Here is a 26,761-nt window from a genome sequence, read left to right on the forward strand (position 1 = left end):
AAGAAAGAAAGAAAGGGCAGTTGATAATCAAAAACTTACACTGAAAGATGTTGTCATGGAATCAAAAGAAAGACTTTATTTATTCCCTCTGGGCTATAAATTTACTATGAAATTATCTTTGTAGAGAAAACTGTCTGGCACTTAGGTGTTTTCTCAGCATCTGAAAACAGAGCCAGTTCTCCACCATACCTTTATTTATTTATTTTCCCAGCCTTTTGAAAACACGCTTCAGCTCTTAACACAATTCTTGCATTGCAGTTTCTATTCCCTCATCTCGGCTTCCTCCAGTCGCTAAAATCTTGCGGTGCTCCAATTCATGGCATGCTTTTAAGCAGCATTTTGTGAGGTTGGGCTTGTTCTTGAATTTTTATTATAATTTGGTGAGCCACCAACGGGTACAGAGGTGGTATTCAGCAGGTTCTGACCAGCTCTAGAGAACCGGTAGCGGAAATTTTGAGTAGTTCGGAGAATTGGCAAATACCACCTCTGACTGGCCCCACCCCCATCTCTTCTCTGCCTCCCGAGTCCCAGCTGATTGGCTGGATCTTCTTTGGTTGCCCTGCACAGGAGAACGGAGCTGGAAAGCAGGTTAGTGGGGTGGGGAGGGAATAGGATTTTGCAGTAACTTCCCCCAGGAGTGGAGAGCAAATGGAGATTTTACAATATCCTTCCCCTGCCACGCCCACCAAGCCACGTCACCCCCACCAAGCCACGCCCACAGAACCGATAGTAAAAATGTTTGAATCCCACCACTGACAGGTACATTTTGTTAATGAAGGACCTTCAGCCAGCCACAATTTCAACAAGGTTGGAGTCATGAAGTGAAAAAAAACGAACACACTCCTGCAGATTCTGTTCTCCAGCCAGGGAGGCACTGAGTCATGGATAAAATTCAAGCAGACAAACTCAAGCTGCCCGATGCACAAATAAAATTCAGATCCAAAGCAGGTTGCTAATCAGCTGCTGGTTTCTATTCCTGGTGGTCTTATATTATAACACTTTCCTGAAATGTGACATGCACACAGAAGATGTCCTATGTTTCAATATGGCGGGGATAAACAAAATAAAACATGGGTGGAGAAATAAATAGCTCCAACAACCATTAAAGTTTGAAATCTAAGATTTTGTGTTTACATATACACATTCTGAGGCACAAACTCCTTCTATCAAACAGGATACTTCCAGTGTCTAACCTCCTGCTTGAATAGGAGAACCTATACCATTTCAGACAAGTGACTGTCCAGTCTCTTCTTAAAAACCTCCAGTGATGACGCACCCACAACTTCTGAAGGCCGGCTGTTCCACTGGTTAATTGTCCTCCCTATTAGGAAGTTTCTCCTTAATTCAGGTTGCTTCTCTCTTTGATTAGTTTCCAACCATTGTTTCTTGCCTTGCCTTACCTTCTGATGCTTTGGAAAATAAGTTGACTCCTCTTTCTTTGTGGCAATCCTCAAATACTCACAGAGTAAGCTCACAGAAGCTTATGCCTTTTCATAAAATTTGTTTAGAAAAGGTGCTGCCAGATTCCTGATTTTTTGGTGTGGCTATGAGCCAACACAACTGCCTTTCGAAAATGAATACATGGGAGCAATCCAATTTAGATCCAGTAATTGTACACATTTTATTCCACTGTCAGATTAGATTACAGATTAACAGAGTTGGAAGGGACCTTGTAGGTCATCTAGTCCAATCCCACCCCCCCAAAGTGGGAGACCCTACATCATTTCTGACCGATGGCAGTCCAGTCTCTTCTTGAAAGCCTCCAGTGATGAAGCTCCCACAACCTCCGAAGGCAACTTCCGTTCCGTTTGGTTGATTGTTCTCACTGTCAGAAAGTTTCTCCTTATTTCCAGGTTGAATCTCTCCTTGTTCAGTTTCCACCCATTATTCCTTGTCTGGCCTACAAGCACTTTAGAAAATAGCTTGACCCCCTCCTCCTCTCTGTGGCAGCCCCTCAAATATTGGAAGACTGCTCTCTGGTCCTTCTTTTCACTAGACTAGCCATGCCCTGTTCCTATAACCGTTCATCATATGTTTTAGCCTCCAGTCCCCTCATCATCCTGGTTGCCCTTCTCTGCACTCTTTCTAGAATCTCAACATATTTTTTTACAGTGTGGCAACCAAACCTGGATGCAGTACTCTAGGTATGCATTCTATAGGTATACATTCTATAGGTATATTCTAGAAGATATCCTCCCTCCCCACCCGATCACTTCCACATCAGCTTGCATTAGTTTCTGCCTGTCAACACAGAGCCCAAAGCATCCTCTCTCTTCGGTTAGATAAAATAATGCTTCAGTTTCCAAAAACTCTTATTTCCGTGTGGGATCTGCAGCTTTGCCCTGATGCTCTGCCATGTTTCCAGCAGTGGGCAGTCATTTTAAACACAAACTTAATTATATGACAAGGCCCTGGCTGCCCTTCACCCGCAAGCTAATTTCTGTTATTCTAATCTTGGTGTGACCTTGCCAAACCTGTTTGATCAGAGATAACAATAGGGTGAGTGCACACGATTCTTCTACTTTCCACTCTCTTTTTTTCTTTTTCTTTTTGCCTTGTTAAGACTCCTGACGGTTGCAAAGCTTCACTTGGAATTCCCTGAATGAACGCTTCTGAATGGCTGGCCCCCTGGTTTCCTGGATAACTGATTTACTATCTTTGCAGGGGGAGATGTCATTGTGCTCCCTTTTTTCTGCTGTGGAAGATGGTTCTTCTAGACCCGCATTTACATGAACTACAGGAGGTGTCCAGGACTGAAATGAATTTAACCATTGTAGCCAGGTATGCTTCATGCTTTAGTCATTTTGTTGGCGTTTTGTTTCTGAGAAGGAAGAAGTTAACGCTATCCTTACCAGAGATTTAGCTTCCCTTCCTTTCCTGGGTTTTCAAAAGTGCCACAGCTAAACTAAGTGCTATAAACAGAGGGTCAATTTCTGCTATCATTTTTTAATTAATTCATTAATTTATTTGATTTGTCAATCGCTTACAAGATAATAGGTATAAGTATAAACATGAGTCAGAATACAGGAAATCGGTACGCATAATTGGGGACAATAGGACAGAGACGGGAGGCTCGATAGTGCACTTATGCATGCCCTTTACAGACCTCTTAGGAAAGGGGAGAGGTCAATAGTGGTTAGTTTGAGGTTAAAGGAGTGGGGGTTAGAGGATGTAACAACAGAATCAGGTAGTGCATTCCAGGCATTGACCACTCTGTTGCTGAACTCGTACTTTCTGCAATCAAGTTTGGAGCAGTTTACATTGAGATTTGTATCTGTTGTGTGCTCTTGTATTGTTGCAGTTGAAGCTGCAGTAGTCATTGATTGATAGGACATGGTACCAGATAATTTTGTGTACTACGCTTAAGTCTAACTGTAGGCAGCGTAGTTCAAGGTTGTCCAAGCCCAAATTTCAACCCTGATGATATAGGGTATTCTGTTGCGAGCAGAGGAGAGTAGTACTCTTCTCGTGAAATACTTCTGGACTCGCTTGATTGTATTAATGTCCAATATACAGTGTGGATTCCAGACAGATGAGCTGTATTCGAGTATTGGTCTAGCAAAGGTTTGGTATGCCCTAGTTAGCAATTCAATATTTCCAGAGGAAAAGCTTCGTAAGATTAGATTTACAACTCTTAATGCCTTTTTGGCAATACTGTTACAGTGAGCTCTAGTGCTTAGATCATTAGATATGAGTACTCCAGGGTCCTTGACAGAGTAAGGGTCATCAACGAGGTCATATCCACCTAGTTTGTATTTGGTGTACTGATTTTTTTTTTACCAATGTGTAGGACAGAGCATTTGTTGGTCGAGATTTGGAGTTGCCAAATGTTTGACCATTCAGACACATAATCAAGGTCACTTTGAAGAACAATAGCATTGTTGGTGGTGTTGAATAGTTTATACATCATCCGTGGAGACAACAACATATTTCCAGTATATTTGTTTGTTTCTTTGTGTGTTAGATTAACACCCTCCATCTTTATTCCAAAAGATCAAAGTACTAGATGAGGTTTCTCCAAACGGTTCTCCAAGAGCCTGAGAATGGATTTGAATATGAATTTGAATCTTAACTCAGAGTCTCCTTGGGCTCAATCCAACCCAATTGCTACATCACGCTGGTTTTTAAAGGGGCTCTAAAATAGTGCAACCTGCCAAGCTATTGTAGTGTTGGCAGATTGTGAGAGAGTTAAGGGTTTTATGTGAGATTGTGTAGTTTGCATTTGGGCATCCTTGTGCAAGATCTAACCGGAATGGAATGGCTAGATGGAAATGACTTGGATATACTTCTCACACAACCACCGAGAGCCCCATTGTGTTCTTACCAAGCATAACATGGATGAAAGAGTGGATTGTATTGAGGAATACAAGGTTATTGACATTGGAGGGGCATGGTTTACAATTGGGTTGGCATGCCTTTTTACGGTATGGGAAAAGTAAGATACGTGGTTACTTTCAAAGACACTATGTTAGAAATCGAGAGAGAGAGGGAGGGAGAGAGAGAGAGAGAGAGAAAGGTAAAGAAAATCTTATAAGAATTTGCAATATTCATTCATTCATTCAAAATTCATTCATTCATAGATTCATTATTCATACAATCAGTGACTCTTATATAATCAGCATTGAGCACTCATAACTGCACTGCATAGTACAGGTGGTCCTTGACTTATGACCACAACCGAGCCCAAAATTTCTGTTACAAAGTGAGACATTTTTGAAGTGCGTTTGGCGTCCATTTTACGACTTTTTTTGCCACAGTTGTTAAGTGAATGACTGTAGTTGGTTAAGTTAGAAACAAGGTTGTTCAATTAATCTGGCTTCCTGGTTGACTCCTGCTTGTCAAAAGATCGCAAAAGGGGACCACAGGACCCCCGAGGAACACAGCAACCGTCATAAATACAAGTCAGTTGTCCAGCATCCGCATTTTGATCACACGACAATGGGGATGCTGCAATGGTCGTAAGCGTACAAAACGGTCACAAGTCACTTTTTTCAGGGCCGTTGTAATTTTAAACAGTCACTAAATGAACTGCTGTTAATTCGAGGACTAGCTGTAAAGGTGAATGTATGAATCACTGCCTCCTTATCTGTGCAATTCATTCATGTACACTCCTTTGCAGCTTGCCTGAACATGATGGCTTGGCTTGCTCCCAGTTAACTTGGGAAGAACACGTTGGAAAACTGGTTCTGAAAACCAGTTGGCTGAATTTCTCCAAAACTACATTACTTGATTGTTGCACCTTTTCATTATTTGCCATAGGTTGACTTCTCAGCCTTCCGAGGTCAGTAAAATGAGGACCCAGATGTTTGGGGGCAATAGGCTGACTCTGTAAACTGCTAAGAGAGGGCTGTAAAGCACCGTGAAGTGGTATATACTGTGAAGTGGTATATATTGTTTTCCCCAAAATATAGATAGATAGATAGATAGATAGATAGATAGATAGATAGATAGATAGATAGAGGGAGAGAGAGAGAGAGAGAGAGAGAGAGAGAGAGAGAGAGAGAGAGATTTGCCACCAAAAAAGGCACCAGGTCTTATTTTCGGGGGATGTCATTTACTGACTAACCTCACTTGCACACATTGCCCCTGGCCTCCTTTTCACTGTCAGAAGCCTTCAGGAACTTCTTCTATGGCCGGCAAGGCTTTCCTGAAGGCCTCTGCAGCAGATAACAGAACTCTGGATCAATCCAGAGTTTTGTAATCAACTACAGAGGCCTTCAAGAAAGCCTTGCCAGCTACAGAAGAAATGGGCCAGCGAGGCAGGTGTTGGGTTGTGAGAGGCTTGGCTACAACTGTCCAAGGTTAAGTAATAGGGTAGTTCCACCACCCCTACCCTAGCTTAATTTTTTACCTATCCACTCTGGAGTGGGCAGGATCTTAATTAGGGCTTATCTTGGGGGTAGGGCTTACATTGGGCACACATATAAAAGTCAAGCTAGGCTTACTTTCAGGGTAGGTCATATTTTGGGGGAAACAGGGTAAGTCTAAGCGCTATTGCTATTGCTACAATGTTGTGTTAAACCCTTGCTAGTTGACCTTGGTGGCTCACCAAGCCTATGTCATATATCTGGGATGCATCCAATGTTTGTATTTGTCACCATGTTGTGCCATATCCAACCCCAATTCTAGTCATGCAGCTCCTCTTCCATTTTGGAATTCAAATCTCCCGAATGGGTGTTAATGTGAAAATAGTCCAGCTTCTTCCTTTTAGCTCCTCCCTTGGGTGTAAAATTTAATGTCTGTTACTTCCTTTAAGCAATGGGGGCATAGAGCGACTCAGGCTAAAATGAATGTGTCTGCCTGTGTCCTAACCCAATGACTATAAACACTGGATTTAGGAAATAAACTTAATCCACAAATCCTCGCCTCAAATAATGGCACGTGTTCCATTTTTTAAAAATTTCTTTACAGCTGTCAACAGGTAGAGTTGATTTATGTTAGGCTTGCAGCCTTCCTCTTGACATGGTGCAATTATCTTTTGCAGTGTTACATTAAATGAGAGGCTGGAAACTTAGGGAATAACAGTATGCCAACTCACTTAATCTATTTATAACAGGTGTTGCAGTTACTCACTTGGTAGCAAAAGATAGACGCAGAAATAATTATTATGGAAAATAAAGTGGGGTCAAAACTGTCTGGTACATTATGAGAACAACAGAAGTTTCCATTTGAAAGAAAACATTACGGTAAAAGATAAAGGTTCCCCTTGCACATACGTGCTAGTCGTTTCTGGCTCTAGGGGGCGGTGCTCAGCTCCGTTACAAAGCCGAAGAGCCAGCGCTGTCCGAAGATGTCTCCATGGTCATGTGGCTGGCATGACTAAATGCTGAAGGCGCGTGGAACACTGTTACCTTCCCACCAAAGTGGTCCCTATTTTTCTACTTGCTTTTTTTTACATGCGGTCAAACTGCTAGGTTGGCAGAAGCTGGGACAAGGAACGGGAGCTCACTCTGTTACATAGTGCTCGGGATTCGAACAGCCGAACTGCCGAACTGCCGACCTTTCTGAGCAACAAGCTCAGGGTCTTAGCCATTAAGCCACCGCATCCCTGTAATAAAACATTACAGGTATCTTAATTTGTGTAACAATTCAGATCTCCAATAGCTTTCAGTGCACCACAACAGGGAAATGAGGTTTCCGGTCTGAGTTAAAAGAGAGCCAAGATCAGTTAGTGGTAAAGGAACTGGAGTTGGAGTAGGGAAAGTCCATTGCAAAGCCAACCTGAAAATTCACTAGGTGTTAATCCCACCCCATCACACAGAATTGTGCTGATGTAGCAAAACAATTGTATAGGAGAGCATTCTGGTCTCAGCTCCAAGCTTGGGAATTTGATTGCAAATATTTCATCACCATCGTCAGTCTGCTTTGAAGTGTCTTCGTCTGTCAGAGCACTCGGCTTGAAGTACCTTTTTATGTATTTAGTACAGAGGAGTTATTGAGTCTGCCATCTGCACCTCTCTAATTGTCTGGTTTGGTTCTGAAACCCCACAAGACAGACACAGACTTCAGAAGATAATTAGGACTGCAGAAAAAACAATTACTACCCACCTGGCTTCAATCGAGGACCTGTATACTGCAGGAGTCAAAAAGAGGGCTGCGAAAATATCTACAGACCCCTCACACCCCGGACATAAACTGTTTCAACTCCTACCCTCAAAACGAAGCTATAGAGCACTGCACACCAGAACAACTAGACACAAGGACAGTTTTCTCCTGAAAGCCATCACTCTGCTAAACAAATAATTCTCTCAACACTGTCCAACTGTTTACAAAGTCTGCACTACTATTACTATCAATCTTCTCATCACTCCTAATCACCCATCCCCTCCCACTTGTGACTGTATGACTGTAACTTTGTTGTTTGTATCCTTATGATTTATATTGACTATTTCCTAGTATGATTTGATTGCTTATTGTACCTATGACTATCATTAAGTGTTGTACGTTATGATTCTTGACTCTTGACGAATGTATCTTTTCTTTTATGGACACTGAGAGTATTTACACCAAGACAAATTCCTTGTGTGTCCAATCACACTTGGCCAATAAAAAATTCTATTCTATTCTGTTCTGTTCTGTTCTGTTCTGTTCTATTCTATGTGATGCAAATTCATGCGGATGTTGTTCGCTCAGCTACTTCTGAGTCATGGCTTGACTTTGAACTATTTGACTGGCTGGCTTACGCCACCTTTGTTACGCCACCTTTGGTTTGAAATACCGCCTGTGAGATGTAAATTAGTGTTGTTTGTTTGGATCCTTCTGAGTCATGGTCTGGTTTCAGCCTGTTTGAACAGCTGGCTGCTGTTCCTAAGACGAGGTCCAATTTCTTATGAGCTGATGGGTTCTGATTTTTGTTGTTGCGTAGCTGGGTGTCTGTTTGTTTGTTTTAAAAGCTATCTTCAGGATCCTGGTTGATACAGTCCTTTCGTTCTCAGCAACTGGTAGACTGCATTGATGTCAACATGTCTGATTATTGACTTATTGGCTGGAAAACCCAGGTTTTGTGCAATTCTCTTTCTCTCCTTGATTTCACCTGGGTTACAACGGGGCCATCCTGGTCTATCCAGTACAAAGAGGAAAGATCAGGCTAGGGTAGCTTTGGACCGGTCTCCCCAGTGCGAAGAGGAAACATGCTGACAGTTTGGGGAGTGGTGTCAAGTTGGCACCACCCACCCAGTGACCATGCCCACTCAGTTGGCCACACCCATCTGGCCCCCTGAGGTCAATCACAGCCCCGAAGAGGTCCTCAATGAAATTGAATTTGACACCCCTGGATGAAAGTATCTAAGATGGCCAGGGATTGATTCCAGGGATGCATGATATTTATTTGATTTATTAAATTTGTCATTATACTTAAGGAAGGACACAGAATGCAAGAATGGCTAATATATTAATACATATACCTAGCCATCATGCAGTAGGAAGAATTATCCTTCTGGGTTCAATTCCAAGTGGGGAAAAAGACACTGGAAACATGGAGGCTGTTTGGAAAGATGGTTTAATGGTGGCCAGGACCACATGGCTTTCAGCTCCAAAGTGAAAAGGACGATCACATGCTTCAAGATGTTGTGTGAAGGAAAAGAAGGGCTGATATGCTGAGAGTCCTCTGGGTTTATACCCTATGTTGGCATTTGAATTTGAGCTTGTATTCTGATTGGTTGTCAGACTCCCATGGGGCCATGCAGGGGCAACTCTGTAGGCTGTCCTGAGTCCCAGGCTTGGTTGAGCCTTGCTGGATGATGATGTAATTAAAGGGCTTTGGACAATTCCTATTATAGCTCTACCTGGAGTAGATCTTTGTTATGTAAAATAGATTGGCCTAGGCCAGATTAATGGTCCATTAGCAAAGGTAATGGGGCTGAGTTTCCGCCTCTGAGTTTCTACTTTTCTTTTGAGGGGAAATATTCTGTCTTTTTAGTATATCCTAAAATATTTCATTTTCCTAGGAGAGGGATGGGTTTGAACTTCCAACAATTCTAATATAAATACTAATATTAATACCCAGCCCTCAGGGTGTACACAGAGGCTCATGATGTCTTGTTGAACAGCAATTCAAGTTTATGGAAGGGGCCAACAAGTCCATTGACTTATGCCAGGATTTCCCAGTCCTGTGTTTTCAGCATGTGCTGGGTCCATCAACTTCACTCTGCCTAAGGGGAGAGCATGACAGGAGTTAATAGTCTAACCATCAGGAACACATTAGTGTAAGGTTGCTTTATCCCATATCTTACCCCCTGTACAATGTCATCAGCTTTGCATGGTCATCTGTTTTGGGCATAGTGCTGGTTAATCAGTTCCAGGCTTTGAATTTACTCAGATTCAAACAAATTGCTTTCTCAGAAGGCCATTTGAGGAAAGACAGGTATCATTCAGTTGTAACTGGCAAGAAAATAGAATAGAATAGAATAGAATAGAATAGAATAGAATAGAATAGAATAGAATAGAATAGAATAGGGTAGGGTAGGGTAGGGTAGGGGTAGGGTAGGGTAGGGTTAGAATGGAATGGAATAGAATAGATTAGAATAGAATAGAATAGAATAGAATAGAATAGAGTAGAGTAGAGTAGAGTAGAGTAGAGTAGAGTAGAGTAGAGTAGAGTAGAGTAGAGTAGAGTAGAGTAGAGTAGAGTAGAGTATAATAAAGTAGAGTAGAGTAGGATAGAATAGAATGGAACAGAGTAGAATAGAATAGAGTAGAGTAGAGTAGGATAGAATAGAATGGAACAGTATAGAATAGAATAGAATAGAATAGAATAGAATAGAATAGAATAGAATAGAATAGAATAGAATAGAGTAGGGTAGGGTAGGGTAGGGTAGGGTAGGGTAGGGTAGGGTAGAATGGAATGGAATGGAATGGAATAGAGTAGAGTAGAGTAGAGTAGAGTACAGTAGAGTAGAATAAAATAGAGTAGAGTAGGATAGAATAGAATGGAACAGAGTAGAATAGAATAGAGTAGAGTAGAGTAGGATAGAATAGAATAGAATAGAATAGAATAGAATAGAATAGAATAGAATAGAATAGAATAGAATAGAAGTAGGATAGAGTAGAGTAGAGTAGAGTAGAGTAGAGTAGAGTAGAGTAGAGTAGAGTAGAGTAGAGTAGAGTAGAGTAGAGTAGAGTATTCTTTATTGGCCAAGTGTGATTGGGCACACAAGAAATTTGTCTCTGAAGAATAAGATGTCAATGTATATACGAACAACCAAGTAGTGTAATCATAAGATACCAATAGGAGAAGGTAGTAGGAAAAATGAGATGGATAATAGTAATGCAGCCCTACTTCATGGGTAAATATCCTTAGACGTAAGACCATGCTGTGGGAATTAAGCGTTCAGCGAAGTGATGGCACGACGGAAAACCCTATTTCTGTATCTAACTGCTTTGGCATGCAATGCTCTATAGTAGGATTCTGAGTGCAGGAGATGAAACAGTTTATAACCAGGAAGTGAGGAAGTCTGTAGATATTTTCTCAGCTATTATAATGAGATATTTTCTCATTATATTGTAGGATTACAATATGTTGTTTGTCTTCAAAAGAGGATGAAAAACAGACAGAGGATGAGTTGTTTTCCCAACTAAAAAGCTTTGCTTCCAAGATTTTGATCCCGCCCAGTGACTATAACTGTGTGCTGTTGTCTTGGTGGGATGTTATGACAATATTCCAGCAGAAATGTTTCAAGTTTCTGTACTTTTTGCTTTATGAGTTCCTGCCCATGGTGAGGCTTATGATCCAGAGCAAAACAAACTCTCTTGTGTAGCACTGTTGACTGAAAGATTAACAACTGGCTTTGGCTGAACAGTTGTAGAACTGGAGGAAAATTCCATACATTTTCTCCAAGGCATTTTTTTTTTAAAGGAAAGGAAAGAAACATTTTACTTCCAGCTGATTTTTTTCCCCTTTCCTCCACATCAACTACCTATCGGAAGAATAAACTACTTTTCCTTTCCAAACACTGTTCACCAGAGTGCTTGATTCCAACTGGCTGGTTAGCAGAGTGTAAAAAAACCAATCCCTCTGCCTTTCTGATTCTTAAAATAAAACCATACTTTTAAGCTGGCCTCCAGCCAGATAAACTTTTAAAGGATAGATTGCTCTTAGAAAAGATCCTTGAAAAGTGGAAAGGTTTGCCCCATTAATAAATGCACTTGGGATGCAAAGCCAAGAAAAGTGTTATTCTCTTTTTGTCAAAACGGAGAACATGCATTTTGTCAAATTGCTCATTGTTCACAAGGGGGTTAATTAGTCTGCTTTCCTCTGTGAATATACAAAAAACCCCTAAGAAAATAAGATGCTGTCTTTCATCAAAGTGTGAAATACAGGATATATCAGTGCTCAGTGTGATTTTTTCTGGTTCTCTGGATGGGAGGAAATTGGTATCATCTTATTTTACCCCCAGATACGAGTTTGGTTATTAGGAACTGGGCCTGGCTAGTCTAGTTAAGAGAAGGACCAGGGGAGACAGGAGAGCAGCCTTCCAATATTTGAGGGGCTGCCACAGAGGGGAGAAGGGGGTCGAGCTATTCTCCAAGGCACCTGAAGGCTAGACAAGAAATAATGGATGGAAGCTGATCAAGGAGAGATTCAACCTGGAAATAAGGATAAATTTCTGAGAACAGCGAGAACAATCAACCAATGGAACGGAAGTTGCCTTCAGAAGTTGTGGGAGCTTCATCACTGGAGGCTTTCAAGAAGAGACCGGGCTGCCTTCTGTCAGAAATGGTGTAGGGTCTCCTGCTTTGGTGGGGTGTTGGACTAGATGACCTACAAGGTCCCTTCCAACTGTTAATCTAATCTAATCTAGTCCTAATCTAATCCTAATCTAATCCTAATCTAATCCTAATCTAATCCTAATCTAATCCTAATCTAATCCTAATGTAATCCTGATCTAATCCTAATCTAATCTAATTTGCACACAGCTCAATATTGTTTATTTTGTCCCTGGAGATTCTCAGTCATCCCGGTCATGGTTGTTCCAAAAGTACTTTTTTACAAAAGACAACTGGACTTGGTTTTTCCTCAAAGATGTTTCACTTCTCATCCAAGAAACTGAAGAAGCGGAAGTTGAAGAATAGAAGAAGCGAAACATCTTCAAGGAAAGACAAAGCCCAGCTGCCTTTTGAAAAAAATAAAGCACCTTTGGGTCAATGCTGGTTAATTTCAAGACGGAGCTTAGTGGGGTCCCTTCTACCTTCTTCCCTGGATCACCATTTGATCTCAAGAGCAGAAGACATCACCAAATGGGTAGTCCTATTTCCCTGCCATGGGAGTTAGGGCTGATAATCATGAAGTCCTTTTTTAAAAGATTCTTTTAAAAAGAACTGAAGGAAGTTACATGCCATGGGGGTCTATGGAGATTCTCAGTCCACCAAGCCATGGTTGTCCCAAAGGTGCTTTTTCAAGAGGCAACTGGACTTTCTGGTTTTTCTTTGAAGATGTTTCGCTTCCCATCCAAGAAGCTTCTTCATTTCTGACAGGATTCCCACCATTCTCCACCATTTAGTGCCACCTGACTTCACCCACATCCAAACAGGGGAAGTCTGATCAATGCCATCCTCTCCTCTTACCAGTGGTGGGATTCAAGAAATTTACTACCGGTTCTGTTCGACGTGGCTTGTTGGGCATGGCAGGAGAAAGTTACTGCAAAATCTCCATTTCCTCCCCACCCCACTAACCTGCTTTCCAGCTCTGTTCTCCTGTGCAGGGCAACAAAAGAAGACCCAGCCGATCAGCTGGGACTCAATGGGAGGCAGATAATAGATGGGGGTAGGGCCAGTCAGAGGTGGGATTTGCTGGTTCTCTGAACTACTCAAAATTTCGGCTACCAGTTCTCCAGAACTGGTCAGAACCTGCTGAATACCACCTCTGCTTCTTACCCCAGGCTTATTTCCCACCTTGGGGGAAAAAAAAAATTAAAAGCTTGAAAATTCTTCAGTCAACCACACTGTACCTAGAATGGGAATCAGGAAGTGATAAATTAACAAGGACATCTGCTCTTTTTATTGCATGCATATCCTCCCACTATAAGCTCTGCTGAGTTCTGGGAAGAAGAAGAAGACTGAATCTGTGGCTGGACAAATAACAATAGTACTTAGACTTATATACTGCCTCATAATGCTTTACAGCCCCCTCTGAGCCGTTTACAGAGTCAGCATATTGGCCCCCAACAATCTGGGTCCTCATTTGCCACGGGCACCAAACCTACAGCCTCTAAACCTCCACAGAGGGAGGAATGAAAGAAAATTCAATCTGATCAACAGACCAGAAACAAAAGGTCCTATCTCTAACTGGTCTCTTTGTTCAATAATTAGAGAGGATCCATTTATTTCCTTTTGGTTGCGCAGTGGTGAGAATGCAGTACTGCAGGCTATTTCTCCTGACTGCCTGTTGCCTGCAATTTGGCAGTTCGAATCTCACCAGACTCAAGTTTGACTCAGCCTTCCATCCTTTCGAGGTGGGTAAAATGATGACCCAGATTGTTGGGGGGGCGGCGGGGCAATAGGCTGAGTCTGTAAACTACTTAGGGAGAGCTGTAAAGCCCTGTGAAGCGGTATAGTAAATCTAAGTGCTATACTGCGATTGCTATAAGTTCTCCCTTTCATCCACTCGTACTGTGACTATCAGCGGACAATATCTTGGAGTTAACCAGAGGTGGTATTCAGCAGGTTCTGACCAGTTCTGGAGAACCAGTAGTGGAAATTGAGAGTAGTTTGGAGACCCAGCAAATCCCACCTCTGACTGGCCCTGCCCCCATCTCTTCTCTGCCTCCAGAATCCCAGCTGATTGGCTGGATCGTCTTTGGTTGCCCTGCACAGGAGAACGGAGCTGAAAAGCAGGTTAAGTGGGCTGGGGTGGTGAGGGAATGGGGATTTTGCAGTAACCTTCCCCCAGGAGTGGGATGGGAATGCAGATTTTATAGTATCCTTCCCCTACCATGCCCACCAAGCGATGACCACCAAGCCACGCACACAGAACTGGTAGTAAAAAAAAAATTGAATACCACCACTGGAGTTAATCCTGTATTATTTGCTGATTCTGAATCTGGGATTTTCTGTCTTTTCTCTGCAACAACTTATTCTGACCAAGGCTTCCAAGACCATAATTACGCCCACCCTTGTTTGAAAAACAAGTCTTGTTTTATTACAATGCTGGGAAATATTTTCATTTCCAGGCAATAATGAATCTCAAACAGTCCCTCGAGATAAGCACCCACCTTTCTTCCCTGTGAAGTGCTGCCAATAAGAGAAGTGTCCAATGAACTAGAAATATAACCAACTGAAGTGCAAAGAGCTTCAAGAATGAATCTGAACCGCTTCGTCATCTTTGCCTCTCCTTTATACCTTGGGGGAGGGGCAATCACCTCCCAGCCTTACTCCCAAGTCGCCCCTTTAGTCTCAGCTGCTCTTGCCTTCTAGCAGCTCTGTGCACACATGCACTGGGAACAGGCTCCCCTGGTTCCTCTGCCTCGCTGCTGCCAGACTCCGGAGGCTCTGGAGTCAGCACACAATTACCAGACGGTCCTGGCCCCACCTCTGCATTGGATGCAGGACCCTCATCTGAGTCCTCCCCAGACTCCTGGACTGGTCCCCGTTCTTCCCCACTGTCCGATTCTGCTGCTGTCTGCACAGGCTGCCGGCAAACCACAACGCAACTCTTACCACAGAATTATTGTCTAACAGGATCTAAGCAGGAACTTCCTAAGGATGCTTGTAAATTCTCTGGAATTTTGAAAATAACTGTTGATTCTTTCTACTTTCTCCCTCTAGCTTAGTATACAGTATACTTTTGATTCGCTGCAATTTCAGCAGTGCTTGAGGGCCTAACAGGATACCGAGTGCAGATTTAGACTGATAAAAGTGTTTGTTTAATCTTGTTAAATAAGACCCAGTTGGCTGGGTTTACATGACCCAATTTATATGCTACTGCAGTCCTCGGCTTACGACCACAATTGGCCACTTAGCAACATTTCTGTTGCTAAGTGAGGCGTTGTTTAAGTGAATTTTGTGACCTTTCTTGCCAGAATTGTGAAGCGAATCACTACAGTTGTTAAGTTAGTAACCCGGTCGTTAAGTGAATCTGGTTTCCCCATTGGCTTTGTTCGTCAGAAGGTCGCAAAAGATGATCACATGACCTTGGGACATAGCAACCATCATAAATATGAACCAATTGCCAAGCATCTTAATTCTGATTACGTGACCATGGCGATGCTTCAATGGTCGTAAGTGTGAAAATCAGACATAAGTCACTTTTTTCAGCAATGACATAATGTTGAATTGTCACTAAATGAACTGTTGTAAATTGAGGACTGTATAAACTCATCATCATTATCAGCTGTAGCATCTATTATTCTGATTTTTCTATCCAGGTAGCAGGATTTCTTCTAAGCCAAAACTAGATAAAACTCATTAAATGTCCAGAATAGGAACCTGACATTACTGTAGCCCTAGAGTCCTTAAGATTTAAGGGCTAAAAGCTTCTTCAAGGGCTCACTCGAGTGTGGCCAACTTTTTAAACCTTGTAACTCTTTTCCCTGAATTGGGGGAACTGCCATCCTTGGAAAAGATGCAGCTGCTTTAATGAGTTGGATGTTGAATCCGCATCTGTGCGCCACCATCTCAAGCACTTATAGAATAAAATAGAATTCTTTATTGGCCAAGTGTGATTGGACATACAAGGAATTTGTCTTGGTGCAAATGCTCTCAGTGTACATAAAAAAGAACAGATACATTCGTCAAGAGTCAAGAATCATCAGGTACAACACTTAATAATAGTCATAGGGTACAATAAGCAATCAAATCATACTGGGAAACAGTCAGTATAGATCATAAGATTGCAAGCAACAAAGTTACAGTTATACAGTCACAAGTAGGAGGGGATGGGTGATAAGGAGTGATGAGAAGGTTAATAGTAATAGTAGTGCAGACTTTGTAAATGGACAGTGTTGAGGGAATTATTTGTTTAGCAGAGTGATGAGAAAAAATTGTCCTTGTGATTAGTTGTTCTGTGTGCAGTGCTCTATAGCGTCATTTTGAGGGAAGGAGTTGAAACAGTTTATGTCCAGGATGTGAGGGGTCTGTAAATATTTTCACAGCCCTCTTTTTGACTCGTGCAGTATACAGGTCCTCCATGGAAGGCAGATGGGTAGTAATTGTTTTTTCTGCGGTCTTAATTACTCTCTGAAGTCTGTGTCTGTCCTGTTCGGTTGTAGAACCAAACCAGACAGTTATAGAGGTGCAGATGACAGACTCAATAATTCCTCTGTAGAACTGGATCAGCAGCTCCTTGGGCAGTTTGAGCTTTCTGAGTTGGTGCAGAAAGAACATGCTTTTTTGTGCTTTTTGGATGATGTTTTTGATGTTAGGTGTCCCTTTTAGGTCATGTGATATAATAGAACCTCGAAATGTGAAGGTCTCTACAGCTGATACTGTGTTGTCTAGTATTGTAAGAGGTGGTAGTATGGGAGGGTTTCTTCTAAAGTCCATCACCATTTCTACAGTTTTGAGTGTGTTCAGTTCCAGATTGTTCCAGTTACACCTCAGGGCAAGTTGTACAACTTCCTGTCTGTATGTGGATTCATCATTGTCTTGAATGAGACCAATCACTCTTGTGTCATCTGCAAACTTCAGTATTATAGCCTTCACATCCTAAATCTTGTACACTTGTAAGGCTTATAGCTAGAATGTGGTGAAATTCGTTTTGTCTTCTTCCCATATGGAATAATGAGAAACGTTAATTGTAGCCTATTTAAATAGTTCTTAAACGACTAACTTTTCAGCTGGGGAGGAATGCATGTTCAGTGTTGACGTTTCAGTTAAAAGTCTGCCCTCAAAAAAGAAATATGAGGAACTGTGTATAAACTTTTTATTAACTTACTGCCTCATAGTAATAGCAAGCTGCTAGAGAGACTGTGTGTAATAAGATATTTTAATTCTGAAAGATCTTTGGTAGGCACAGTCTTGGTTATCTTCAGAAATGAGGCCCTAACCATTAGTCTCCTCAGGAAACAAAACAGATTTCTACCCTCATACAAACAACCAAAGAATTACCAAGAAATGGAAGTTAGCTTTTTACCACATCAGAAACTCTCTATAAAAACAAATATACTTTAGTGACAAGCTCAGCAGAATAAGATGGAAGAACTTGAAATATTATTTTTGGGAATGTGGTATAGATTGACTAAAAATGAAAACTAAAACTTTTTCGGGGGTTAATACTTAAGTAAGCAAATTGAATCTTTCTTTTTGTTGGAGAACTAAATTCTTACTTTTTTTTAAAAAAAAAGAACCACTTAAAAGGGAACAATTAAGAGTTCTAGCTTCTGGATGATATTGTGGCATAAGAACTTAATTTGCAATGATAAATTTAAACTTCATGTTGTTGTTGGATGTTAAAACCCACCCCTCTCCTAGAAAAATGAAATATTTTAGGGTATATTAAAAAGGCAGAATATTTCCCCTAAAAGAGAAGTAGAAACTCAGAGAGGCAGAAACTCAGCCCCCTCCCACCTTTGTTAAAGAGCCATTAAGCCCTGGGCCAGTCTATTCTACATAACAAAGATCTACATCCTTCAGCAGAGCCATTTAATTGCCCTTTATTGCACCACCCACCAAGTTTCAACCAAACTTAGCACACAGACAACCTAGCTATGACCTCTGACAGCAACCAATCAGGGTTCTCTTCCTGTGCCCCAGCAAGTTCAAAGCCCAGAGAGGGCATAAAACCCAGGGACTCTCAGCATTTTCTCTTCCCCTTTCTTTGCCCAAGAGCTCCAAGGCATGTGATCCTGTCCACCATTAAACCATCTTTCCAAACAGCCTCCATGTTTCCAGTGTCTTTCTCGGCACTTGGAACTGAACCCAGATGGACATTTCTTCCAACATTGCCTTGGTGCCTTGATTTATGTTGTGGCCATATTCATTGTAGTTATCTTGACTATGTAACAAAAAACAAATCATGTTTTAATTGGGGTTGGGGAGAGAGGAGAGGAGAGATGGTAGGGGAGAAGATGTGGAGGTGATAAGGAGGTATGGCAGGAGACAAGAGTCTGGCCATTCTCAGGGGGAAGGTGTGCCCCAGTACTGATACTGAATTCTGATTTTTTGTGCTCCAATCCAGGGACCTGTTTTCTGGAGCTTTGGCGGCTCTGGTCTCCAGCCGCTGAAGCTGAAGTTTAAGCTGAAATAAAGCTCACCTCATCTACCATCTGATGGAGAGCTGACTTGGCTTGTATCACCGAAACCTAGTTGGTCACCAAAGGGGAGTTCTCCCCTGTGAAATATGCCCTGACTCCAGGGCCTGGGTGTGGATGTGACAGCTGTTCTTCTTGAGTCTTTAACTGTTGTGGTTCGCCAGCAGACGGGGCAGACGGCAGCGGAATCGGACAGTGGGGAAGAACGGGGACCAGTCCGGGAGTCTGGAAAGGATGCAGATGAGGGTCCTGCACCTGATGCAGGGATGGGGCCAGGACCATCTGGGAGAGGGGTGCTGACTCCGGAGCCTCCAGAGTCTGGCAGCAGCAAGGCAGAGGAACCAGGGGAGCCTGTTCCCAGTGCATGTGTGCACAGAGCTGCTAGAAGGCGGGAGCAGCTGAGACAAAAGGGGCGACTTGGGAGTAAGGCTGGGAGGTGATTGCCCTTCCGATAAGGCATAAAAGTCAGGCCCAAATGATGAAACCTTTGCAGGAAGCAAAGTAATTCGATCAGTTCGGAGTCATCCTTGAAGCCCTTTTGTACTTTGGTCGGTTTTTCTTGTACTTCGGTTGGTTTCTTTTCTAGTTCATTTGATACTTCTGTTTTTGGTAGCACTTCACAGAACTGAGAGGTGGGTGCTTATCTTGGGGGACTATTTGAGCTTAATTCCAGCTGGGAATGAAAACAATTCCCAGCATTGCAATAAAATTGGTTTTGTTTTTAAAACAAGTTTGTAAATAATTACGGTTTGGGTCAGAACACTAATGGCCCCCAGGGGCCCCACCCCAGACATCAAGGTGAGACCCTGGGAGAAAAAGTGCATCATAGGGCCACATTTTTTGAACCAAGGTACCTCAAGTAGGCAAACTTTGAGAACTTGCCCAAAGTCTGGAACGCATGACTTTTGCTGAGTTGAAATTTGGCAAATGTTATAAAACATTTTATGGCATTAAAATGATCATAAACCAGTTTATGACATGATACCAAAATTGAAGGAACACATCAAGAGTTTGGTGGGTATTATTTGAAGACAAAGAGCACAACATTGTGCCCCGGAAATGTATTTGTCTCTCTAAAGCTTTTGAATACTTAAATTTACAAATTTCCGCCCCCCAAAATAGAAAATAAAGTTCAATTGTCTACATGCTGTAATTTGCAGTTCCCATGGTTTTATATCAAATGAAGCAATCTCACTTCTCAGCTTCTCCTTCATACGTCTTAAAATTCATAATGAAAACCCAGCAGCTCTTCTGTAAATGGTTAGCCTAACAGTCAGCATTCTCCATTTTGGGTGGGGAGGGGACAACTACATTCTCCATCATTCTCAGCCAGGAAGATGTCAAAACATCTGGCAAGCACCTGGTGAATGGCTGCTGAGGAATACATTTATGTCAAAATATTCTTGAAAGCATTTGGGGCCGTTGAATGAATTCACCCCAGAAGCCCTTGGATCAGCTTTTGAGGTAAAAACTTATGAGGAAAAAAAAATTAGCATTTTTTTAAGATTGCATTTTTGGGGGGTGGGGGGGCTGGGAGCATAGAACAAGTAGAGGTGTTACATTTTTGGTCTGCAAAATAATAATCTCTCTGTGTCTCTCCCTTTTTAAAGGGAAAAAAAGCAGTTTGCCCTTTTGAATTGCTCCCTCAGGGAGTCCTTTTGTTTCTGCTATAAAAGATGGATTAATCAGGCCCTTCATCGGTCACCTCTAGCACTGGATAAACAAGCCAAATCAATAGCTTTTTTCATGCATTTCATCTCTTAAGGACCACGGCAACCTCTTCCAACCTCCCCAATTGCTGTTGTCTTTTCCACTGCCTGTCTCCATAAACATGACAAACGATTCTTAGCCATACATAATTCCTCCTGTCACATTAAGTGAATCTGTAGCCTGAATGATCTTTGCAGAACTATTCCTGGAAGCCATGGATATACTTCAAGACCGCATTGTCAGTTTGAGCCTTGAGAAATCAGGAGTTTACAACACGGAACGTTGTAGAAGCCACTACAACGTTCTGTGTTTGAAGTGAGAAACATAGGACAAATGAAGGAAATTTGAGACCATAAAATAATAAAATAAAAAATAATAATTAAAAAATAGGGATGCGGCGGTTCGGTGGCTAAGACGCTGAGCTTGTTGATCAGAAAGGCCGGCAGTTCGGCAGTTCGAATCCCTCGCACCACATAATGGAGTAAAGTCCCGTTACTTGTCCCAGCAGATTCTGCCAACCTAGCAGTTCAAAAGCATGTAAAAAAGGCAAGTAGAAAAATAGGGACCACTTTGGTGGGAAGGTAACTGTGGCGTTCTGTGCACCTTCGGCCTTTAGTCATGGCAGCCACATGACCACGGAGACGTCTTCGGACAGCACCAGCTCTTCGGCTTTGTAACAGAAATGAGCACTGCCCCCTAGACCCAGAAACAACTAGCACGTATATGTGAGGGGAACTCTTACCTTTACCTTAAAATAATAATAGGAACCCTAGAGCATACCTGCAACAATTACTATTCTATTATTTAGGGCAGATAATCCTCCATTTACTACCACAATTGAGCCTGAAATGTCTGTTGTTAAGTGAGACATTTGTTAAGGGAGTTTTGCTCCCTTAGATCAAAGACTAGATGGCTTACAAGGATCACAGCTTGCTGTGAGAGATTGTGGGGAACTGGAAAGGGGAAGAAAAGAACACCACCATAAACCATCAAGGGATGGCAGGCAAATCAGCTGAGAACTTATCTCAAGAACTGCAATTCATGTCAAGGGAGGAGAAAGTTCAAAATAACCATTTCAAAGCATTCAAAGGGTCCGTGCGTTAATTAACTGCAAGGAAGTTGCCAAGATTCGATATGTGCACCCCTGACAAGCATTATGGAATTGAAGTTTGGGAACCGTTATTCCTTCCACTTGTAAAGGAATTGCCATGGGGTCGTTTAGTTGCTCTACTTGGAGATACACATGAATCCCAATGCACATCCCAACCTCGCTAGTGATTCTGACACAGTGGAAGGTGCATAAGATGCACAGGTTGGATTCTACCGGTTCGGACCGGTTTGAGGGAACCGGTAATCCTGGTGAGCATTTGGCCCCACCCACTAGCTTTTTCCTGTGCGTTATTTCGTTGTTTTAGAGCACAGCTGATTCGCATGGCAGAGCGGTTTTGCCGCACCTCAGCTGTTTTCTTCACAGGGGCTGCTAGAGAAGGTCAGTATTATAGCTGAAAATGGGCTTTTTTTAAACGCAGAGCACACGCTCACTGAACCGGTTGTTACACCAGTTGAACCGCACCACTGATAAGATGCCTCCCTACTGATCCTACTTGTTAGCCCCTGATATACAAAGCGCAATAAAAGGAAGCCAGAATCACAGACTCCAATAAGTCATTTTAATGCAAGAATAAGGGATGAAATTCCAAATTTTGGAAACTGCAAGGGCCCTCTCCAGCCCTCGTTTAATTAACTGTTCATTGAGGGAGTTTCTCTCTGAATGTTTTGACTTTCTTCTTCCTGAGCATTTTGCAACCCAGGCTGCTGTTTACAAGATAAGCAATTAACAAACTCCCATCCCATCTTTGGTTGTTTATGTCGAACACACTTCCATTAGCTTCCTGGCTTCTGCCCAATTTCTCATGCTGCTTAATACTGTTGATTTGCATTGCCAATGACAGTAGAAAACCAAGCACCAAGTTCTATCCCTTTTTTTAAAGAAACTCTGATGCAGGTTGCTGGGTTCTTGCTGGTATCAATGGGAAATCAGTGGTTTCCATCAGGAAGAAATGTCAGTAAGAAATCCATGGTGTTCCTTATGACTCCCAGAATCAATCTTATAGAAAAGGAACAATTAACTGCTCTGTTGGCCAGCAGGGAAAAGGGGAGATTCTCCCAGGAGCCCCTAAAAATAGCACTTTGTTGCACATAATCCATTGACCAGTCAGTCATGAATTAAACCATCTGTCAGGATTTTGTCAGTAACCCCCAATTAAATCATGAGTCTCGAGCCAAACTTCCAAAACTTCAAAAGGATTTATTGGGAATTAAACTGTCTGGCACTGCCTGGGTGTAGCCGACTCTGAGGCACATAATTCATTGTCATCCTTGACGCTGGTTTTCGCTCCACTTCCTGGGTGTATCATAATTCATATTCTCCAATGGGACACATCCATAGCCCAGAGTCATCAATCACGCTCTCCAGTTAAAATTTTGCCCCGCAGAAACTTCAGTCATCTAGTTACTATCTTTGAAAACATTTATGGAATGTGGTTTCGGTTTTGCAAGCTGCTGTACTGCTCCCCGCTCCCTTTCTGCTGGCAACTCTAAAAAGACGATAGAAATATTTTATGGGTTGACGCCATCTTTCCTTATTTAATAAAAAATAAAGCAGATTGCTGAGATTTTATCTGTTATTATTTCAGCAAAACACAGAGCTGCATTGGCAAGAACAGTGACAATATAATTCAAATTTATGGTAGTAGTAATAGTAGATTAGCAACGGATTAAGGTTTAACAAAAACATGAAACTTACACTGTGAATAAACTATAGCTGCCTTTCACTTTTCTTATATTGCGTTTATTTTTTATCGTACAGTTTATGTAGCTTATCTTCAAAACACCCCAAATTTTACATAAAGTTTATATATTCTGCATTACATTACCTTAACCTCACATTTGGCCCACATAAAACATAAGCCTTTTTGTTTTGTTTCTGTGCATAGCCCATAGCTTGATTGTATTTGGGTTTCAGATTCATATGGCAAACAGAGAGCTTCTAATTAGTCTCATTATTTTACTGCTGATATATTTGGGCTGATTCCAAGAAACGGAGATTCCATCCTCAAGTAAAGCCATATGTAGAGCTTCTGCTAATTTTCCCATGAGACATACATGTAAATATACATCTGAAGTTCTTTGTATATGCCAGTCAGAAGGGTGTGTCCCTAATTTTCATCCCCTGGGGTATCCTATTGTGTTTTCAGAGATAGATATACCGATGTGAGCAGCTGATATATTGAAAAATCTTTGACCTCCAGGAAAAGTGTGGCCTGTGTTGTTAAAATATAGAGGATTGCCTTTAATTTACTAATTCTGGTCCACAAACTACTTTCCAATAAAGGGGCCACGGTGGTGCACCAAGCAATAATTCAAATCAGATGCCAGTATATTTTAAAGCAATTTGCCTCTATTCATAATGTCCAGTGGGAGGAATTCTATAAACAGAGCGTATTTTTAACAAACTATTTTTAGATGCACGCACAGATTGCCATCGTATCATTCTTTCGTTTCTTCCTGTTGTTAATTCGAAACAAATCAGTGGTGGGATTCAAATTTTTTACTACCAATTCTGTGGGTGTGGCTTGGCAGGCGTGGCTTGGCTTGGTGGGAGTAGCTTGGTGGGTGTGGCAGGGGAAGGATACTGCACAATCTCCATTCCCAACCCTCTCCTGGGGGAAAGTTACTGCAAAATCCCCCTTCCCTCCCCACCCCACTAACCTGCTTTCCAGCTCCCTTCTCCTGTGCAGGGCAACCAAAGAAGACCCAGCCAATCAACTGGGATTCAATGGGAGGCAGAGAATAGATGGGGGCGGAGCCAGTCAGAGGTGGGATTTGCCGGTTCTCTGAACCACTCAAAATTTCCACTACTGGTTCTCCAGAACTGGTCAGAACCTGCTGAATACCACGTCTGAACCAAATATAATCCATTATTGTTATTATATCTGACTTAAGTCACAGCTACTTAAGCAACGGCATCTGTACTTATCCAACAGCCACCTCAGCAAGTCACAATAACACCAAAATGACAACGTGAATCCAATGATACCATTATGCACATGCCATATTACACACTTGCTTCCTCATATGTGATTAAAGTGTATAAGTTGTGACAGTAGCACGATGACATTGTCTTCCCTTCCCTTGGACCCAATATACCCATATGTATCTATACATATGTAGTCTGATCTACAGTTAGCTTCCTCCAAGATATAAATAACTATTTTATTGCCCCATGGTACCCTTAATGATGGGTAAATTTCCTGAAACACGTGAAAAATTGATATGAGGTGAAGCATCAAAGGTGCTTTTTTAAAAGGCAACTAGACTTTCTGGTTTTTCTTTGAAGTATCACCTGAGTAGAGGAAATATTCAGTGGAGCCTTCTTGGAACTGTTGAAAGGATTGTGTTGTGGAGATGTGCTTCCTGCAGGATTTTTTATTTTTTGCCCTGTGTCCCTTCACTGTTGAAGACAGGCGCAGGTTGTTAGGGATGATGAGTCTGTGTTGTCTGCATTTCAAACTGAAGCTCAGATGGTTTCTGCAGTCTGCAATTTTCCTCTGGAGAGCCATTCATACCGTTCGAGTGCCTCCAAGTGGCCTCAACGACCCTCTAAAAGGATGCAAATGACCAGCTGCCTGCGAGGAATATAAATCCTTCCATTCCCCACCATTTCAGAGCTGAAGAAGCTTCTTGGATGAGAAGCGAAATGTCTTCAAAGAAAAACCGTGAAGTCCAGTTGCCTCTTGAAAAAGCACCTTTGGGACAACTGTGATCTGGAGGACTGAAAATCTCCACAGACATTGAGCAATGAGATGAATTGATCAAAGGTATCCATATTTAAAAACAATGCCATGGCCTCATCTTTGAAAGGTACCCTTTCAAGACATACTTCTTCACTGGTTCTTCTCAGCATTTTACAGTAGTCTTCCTTAGTTTACAGTTCATCCTCAAGTTAAGACACTTACTGCGCCCAAAATTTGTGTTGCTAAGTGTTCTGACCAAGGCTTCCCAGACCGTAACTATGCACATACTTAATTTAAAAACAAGAGTTATTTTATTGCAACGCTGGGAAATATGTTCATTACCAGCCCGTAATCAGTCCCAAACAGTCCCTAGAGATAAACACCCATCTTTCTTTTCTGTGAAGTGCTGCCAATAACAGAAGTATCAAATGAACTAGAAAAAAGACCAACCGAAGTACAAAGAGCTTTAAGAATGAATATGAAGAAAACGAATGACTTTGCTTCCTGCAAAGGTTTTGTCATCTTTGCCTGACTTTTATGCTTATGGGAGGGGCAATCACCTCCCAGCCTTACTCCCAACTTGCTCCTTTTGTCTCAGCTACTCTTGCCTTTTAGCAGCTCTGCGCATACGCGCACTGAGAACAGGCTCCCCTTGTTCCTCTGCCTCACTGCTGCTAGACTCCAGAGGCTCTGGAGTCAGCACCCCATTTCCAGATGGTCCTGGCCCCATCCCTGCATCGAACGCAGGACCCATGTCCAAATCCTCTCCAGACTCCCGGACTGGTCCCTGTTCTTCCCCACTGTCCGATTCCACTGACGTCTGCACAGGCTGCCAGCGAACCACAACACTAATTGAAACATTTGTTAAGTGAGTTTTGCTCCATTTTACAACTGCTCTTGCCAGAGGTGTTAAGTCAATCATTGCAATTATTAAGTTAGCAACATGGTTGTTAAGTGAGTCCCCATTGACTTTGCTTGTCAGAAGGTCCCAAAAGGGGATCACATGACCATCACAAATATGAGCCAGTTGCCAAGTGTGTGAATTTTAATCTTGTGACCCTGGGGATGCTGCAATGGCCATAAGTACAAAGTATGAAAACTGGTCGTAGGTCACTTTTTTCAGTGCCGCTGTAACTTTGAATGGTCACGAAATCAACAGTTGTAATTCGAGGTCTACCTACATATTGCTTCGCTATTTTTGTGTCATTAATCATCATAAATTAGTATGGAACAATGAATGCAACTCTATATATGTTCAATGCAATCTTTACAATCTGTTATTGATGTAGATTGCTTTATTGTCCAGTATATTTTGGGGGTCATTAGCATGATGTCCAAGAGAACGCCGTCCAGAGGTGGTATCCTGCAGGTTCTGACCAATTCTGGAGAACCGGTAGTGGAAATATTGAGTAGTTCAGAGAACTGACAAATCCCACCTCTGACTGGCCCCACCCACATCTCTTCTCTGCCTCCCGAGTCCCAGCTGATTGGCTGGATCTTCTTTTGTTGCCCTGCACAGGAGAACGGAGCTGGAAAGCAGGTTAGCGGGGTGGGGAGGGAATGGGGATTTTG

The 26,761-nt window shown here is 42.1% G+C and overlaps 1 protein-coding gene and 1 long non-coding RNA gene across 6 annotated transcripts in view; one reads left to right on the forward strand and one right to left on the reverse strand.

Moving 5' to 3' along the window:
- The first annotated feature begins 2,480 nt into the window (after nt 1-2,480).
- Nucleotides 2,481-26,761, forward strand: part of LNX1 (ligand of numb-protein X 1) — a 154,062-nt gene continuing 129,781 nt past the window's right edge. For 3 of the 5 annotated variants that reach the window (XM_087936616.1, XM_087936618.1, XM_087936619.1), the window contains exon 1: nt 2,492-2,781. Coding sequence is in view for 1 of the 5 variants with exons in the window: in XM_087936622.1 (XP_087792748.1) it covers nt 2,705-2,781 (77 nt within the window). In the remaining 4 variants the exon portion in view is untranslated. Of the gene's footprint in view, nt 2,782-26,761 lie in introns of all 5 variants that reach the window. The other 2 variants (XM_026699880.2, XM_087936622.1) reach the window with 2 other exon arrangements.
- The window catches only part of LOC148125484 (uncharacterized), a 91,001-nt gene continuing 86,921 nt past the window's right edge, over nt 22,682-26,761 (reverse strand). Inside the window, exon 2 of the long non-coding RNA XR_015744169.1 lies at nt 22,682-22,990. This is a non-coding gene — a long non-coding RNA (uncharacterized LOC148125484). The remainder of the gene's footprint in view (nt 22,991-26,761) is intronic.

This window comes from Pseudonaja textilis, chromosome 6 (genome assembly GCF_049901715.1).
Source record: "Pseudonaja textilis isolate UNSWEBS1 chromosome 6, rPseTex1.2, whole genome shotgun sequence".
NCBI classification, from domain to species: domain Eukaryota; kingdom Metazoa; phylum Chordata; class Lepidosauria; order Squamata; family Elapidae; genus Pseudonaja; species Pseudonaja textilis.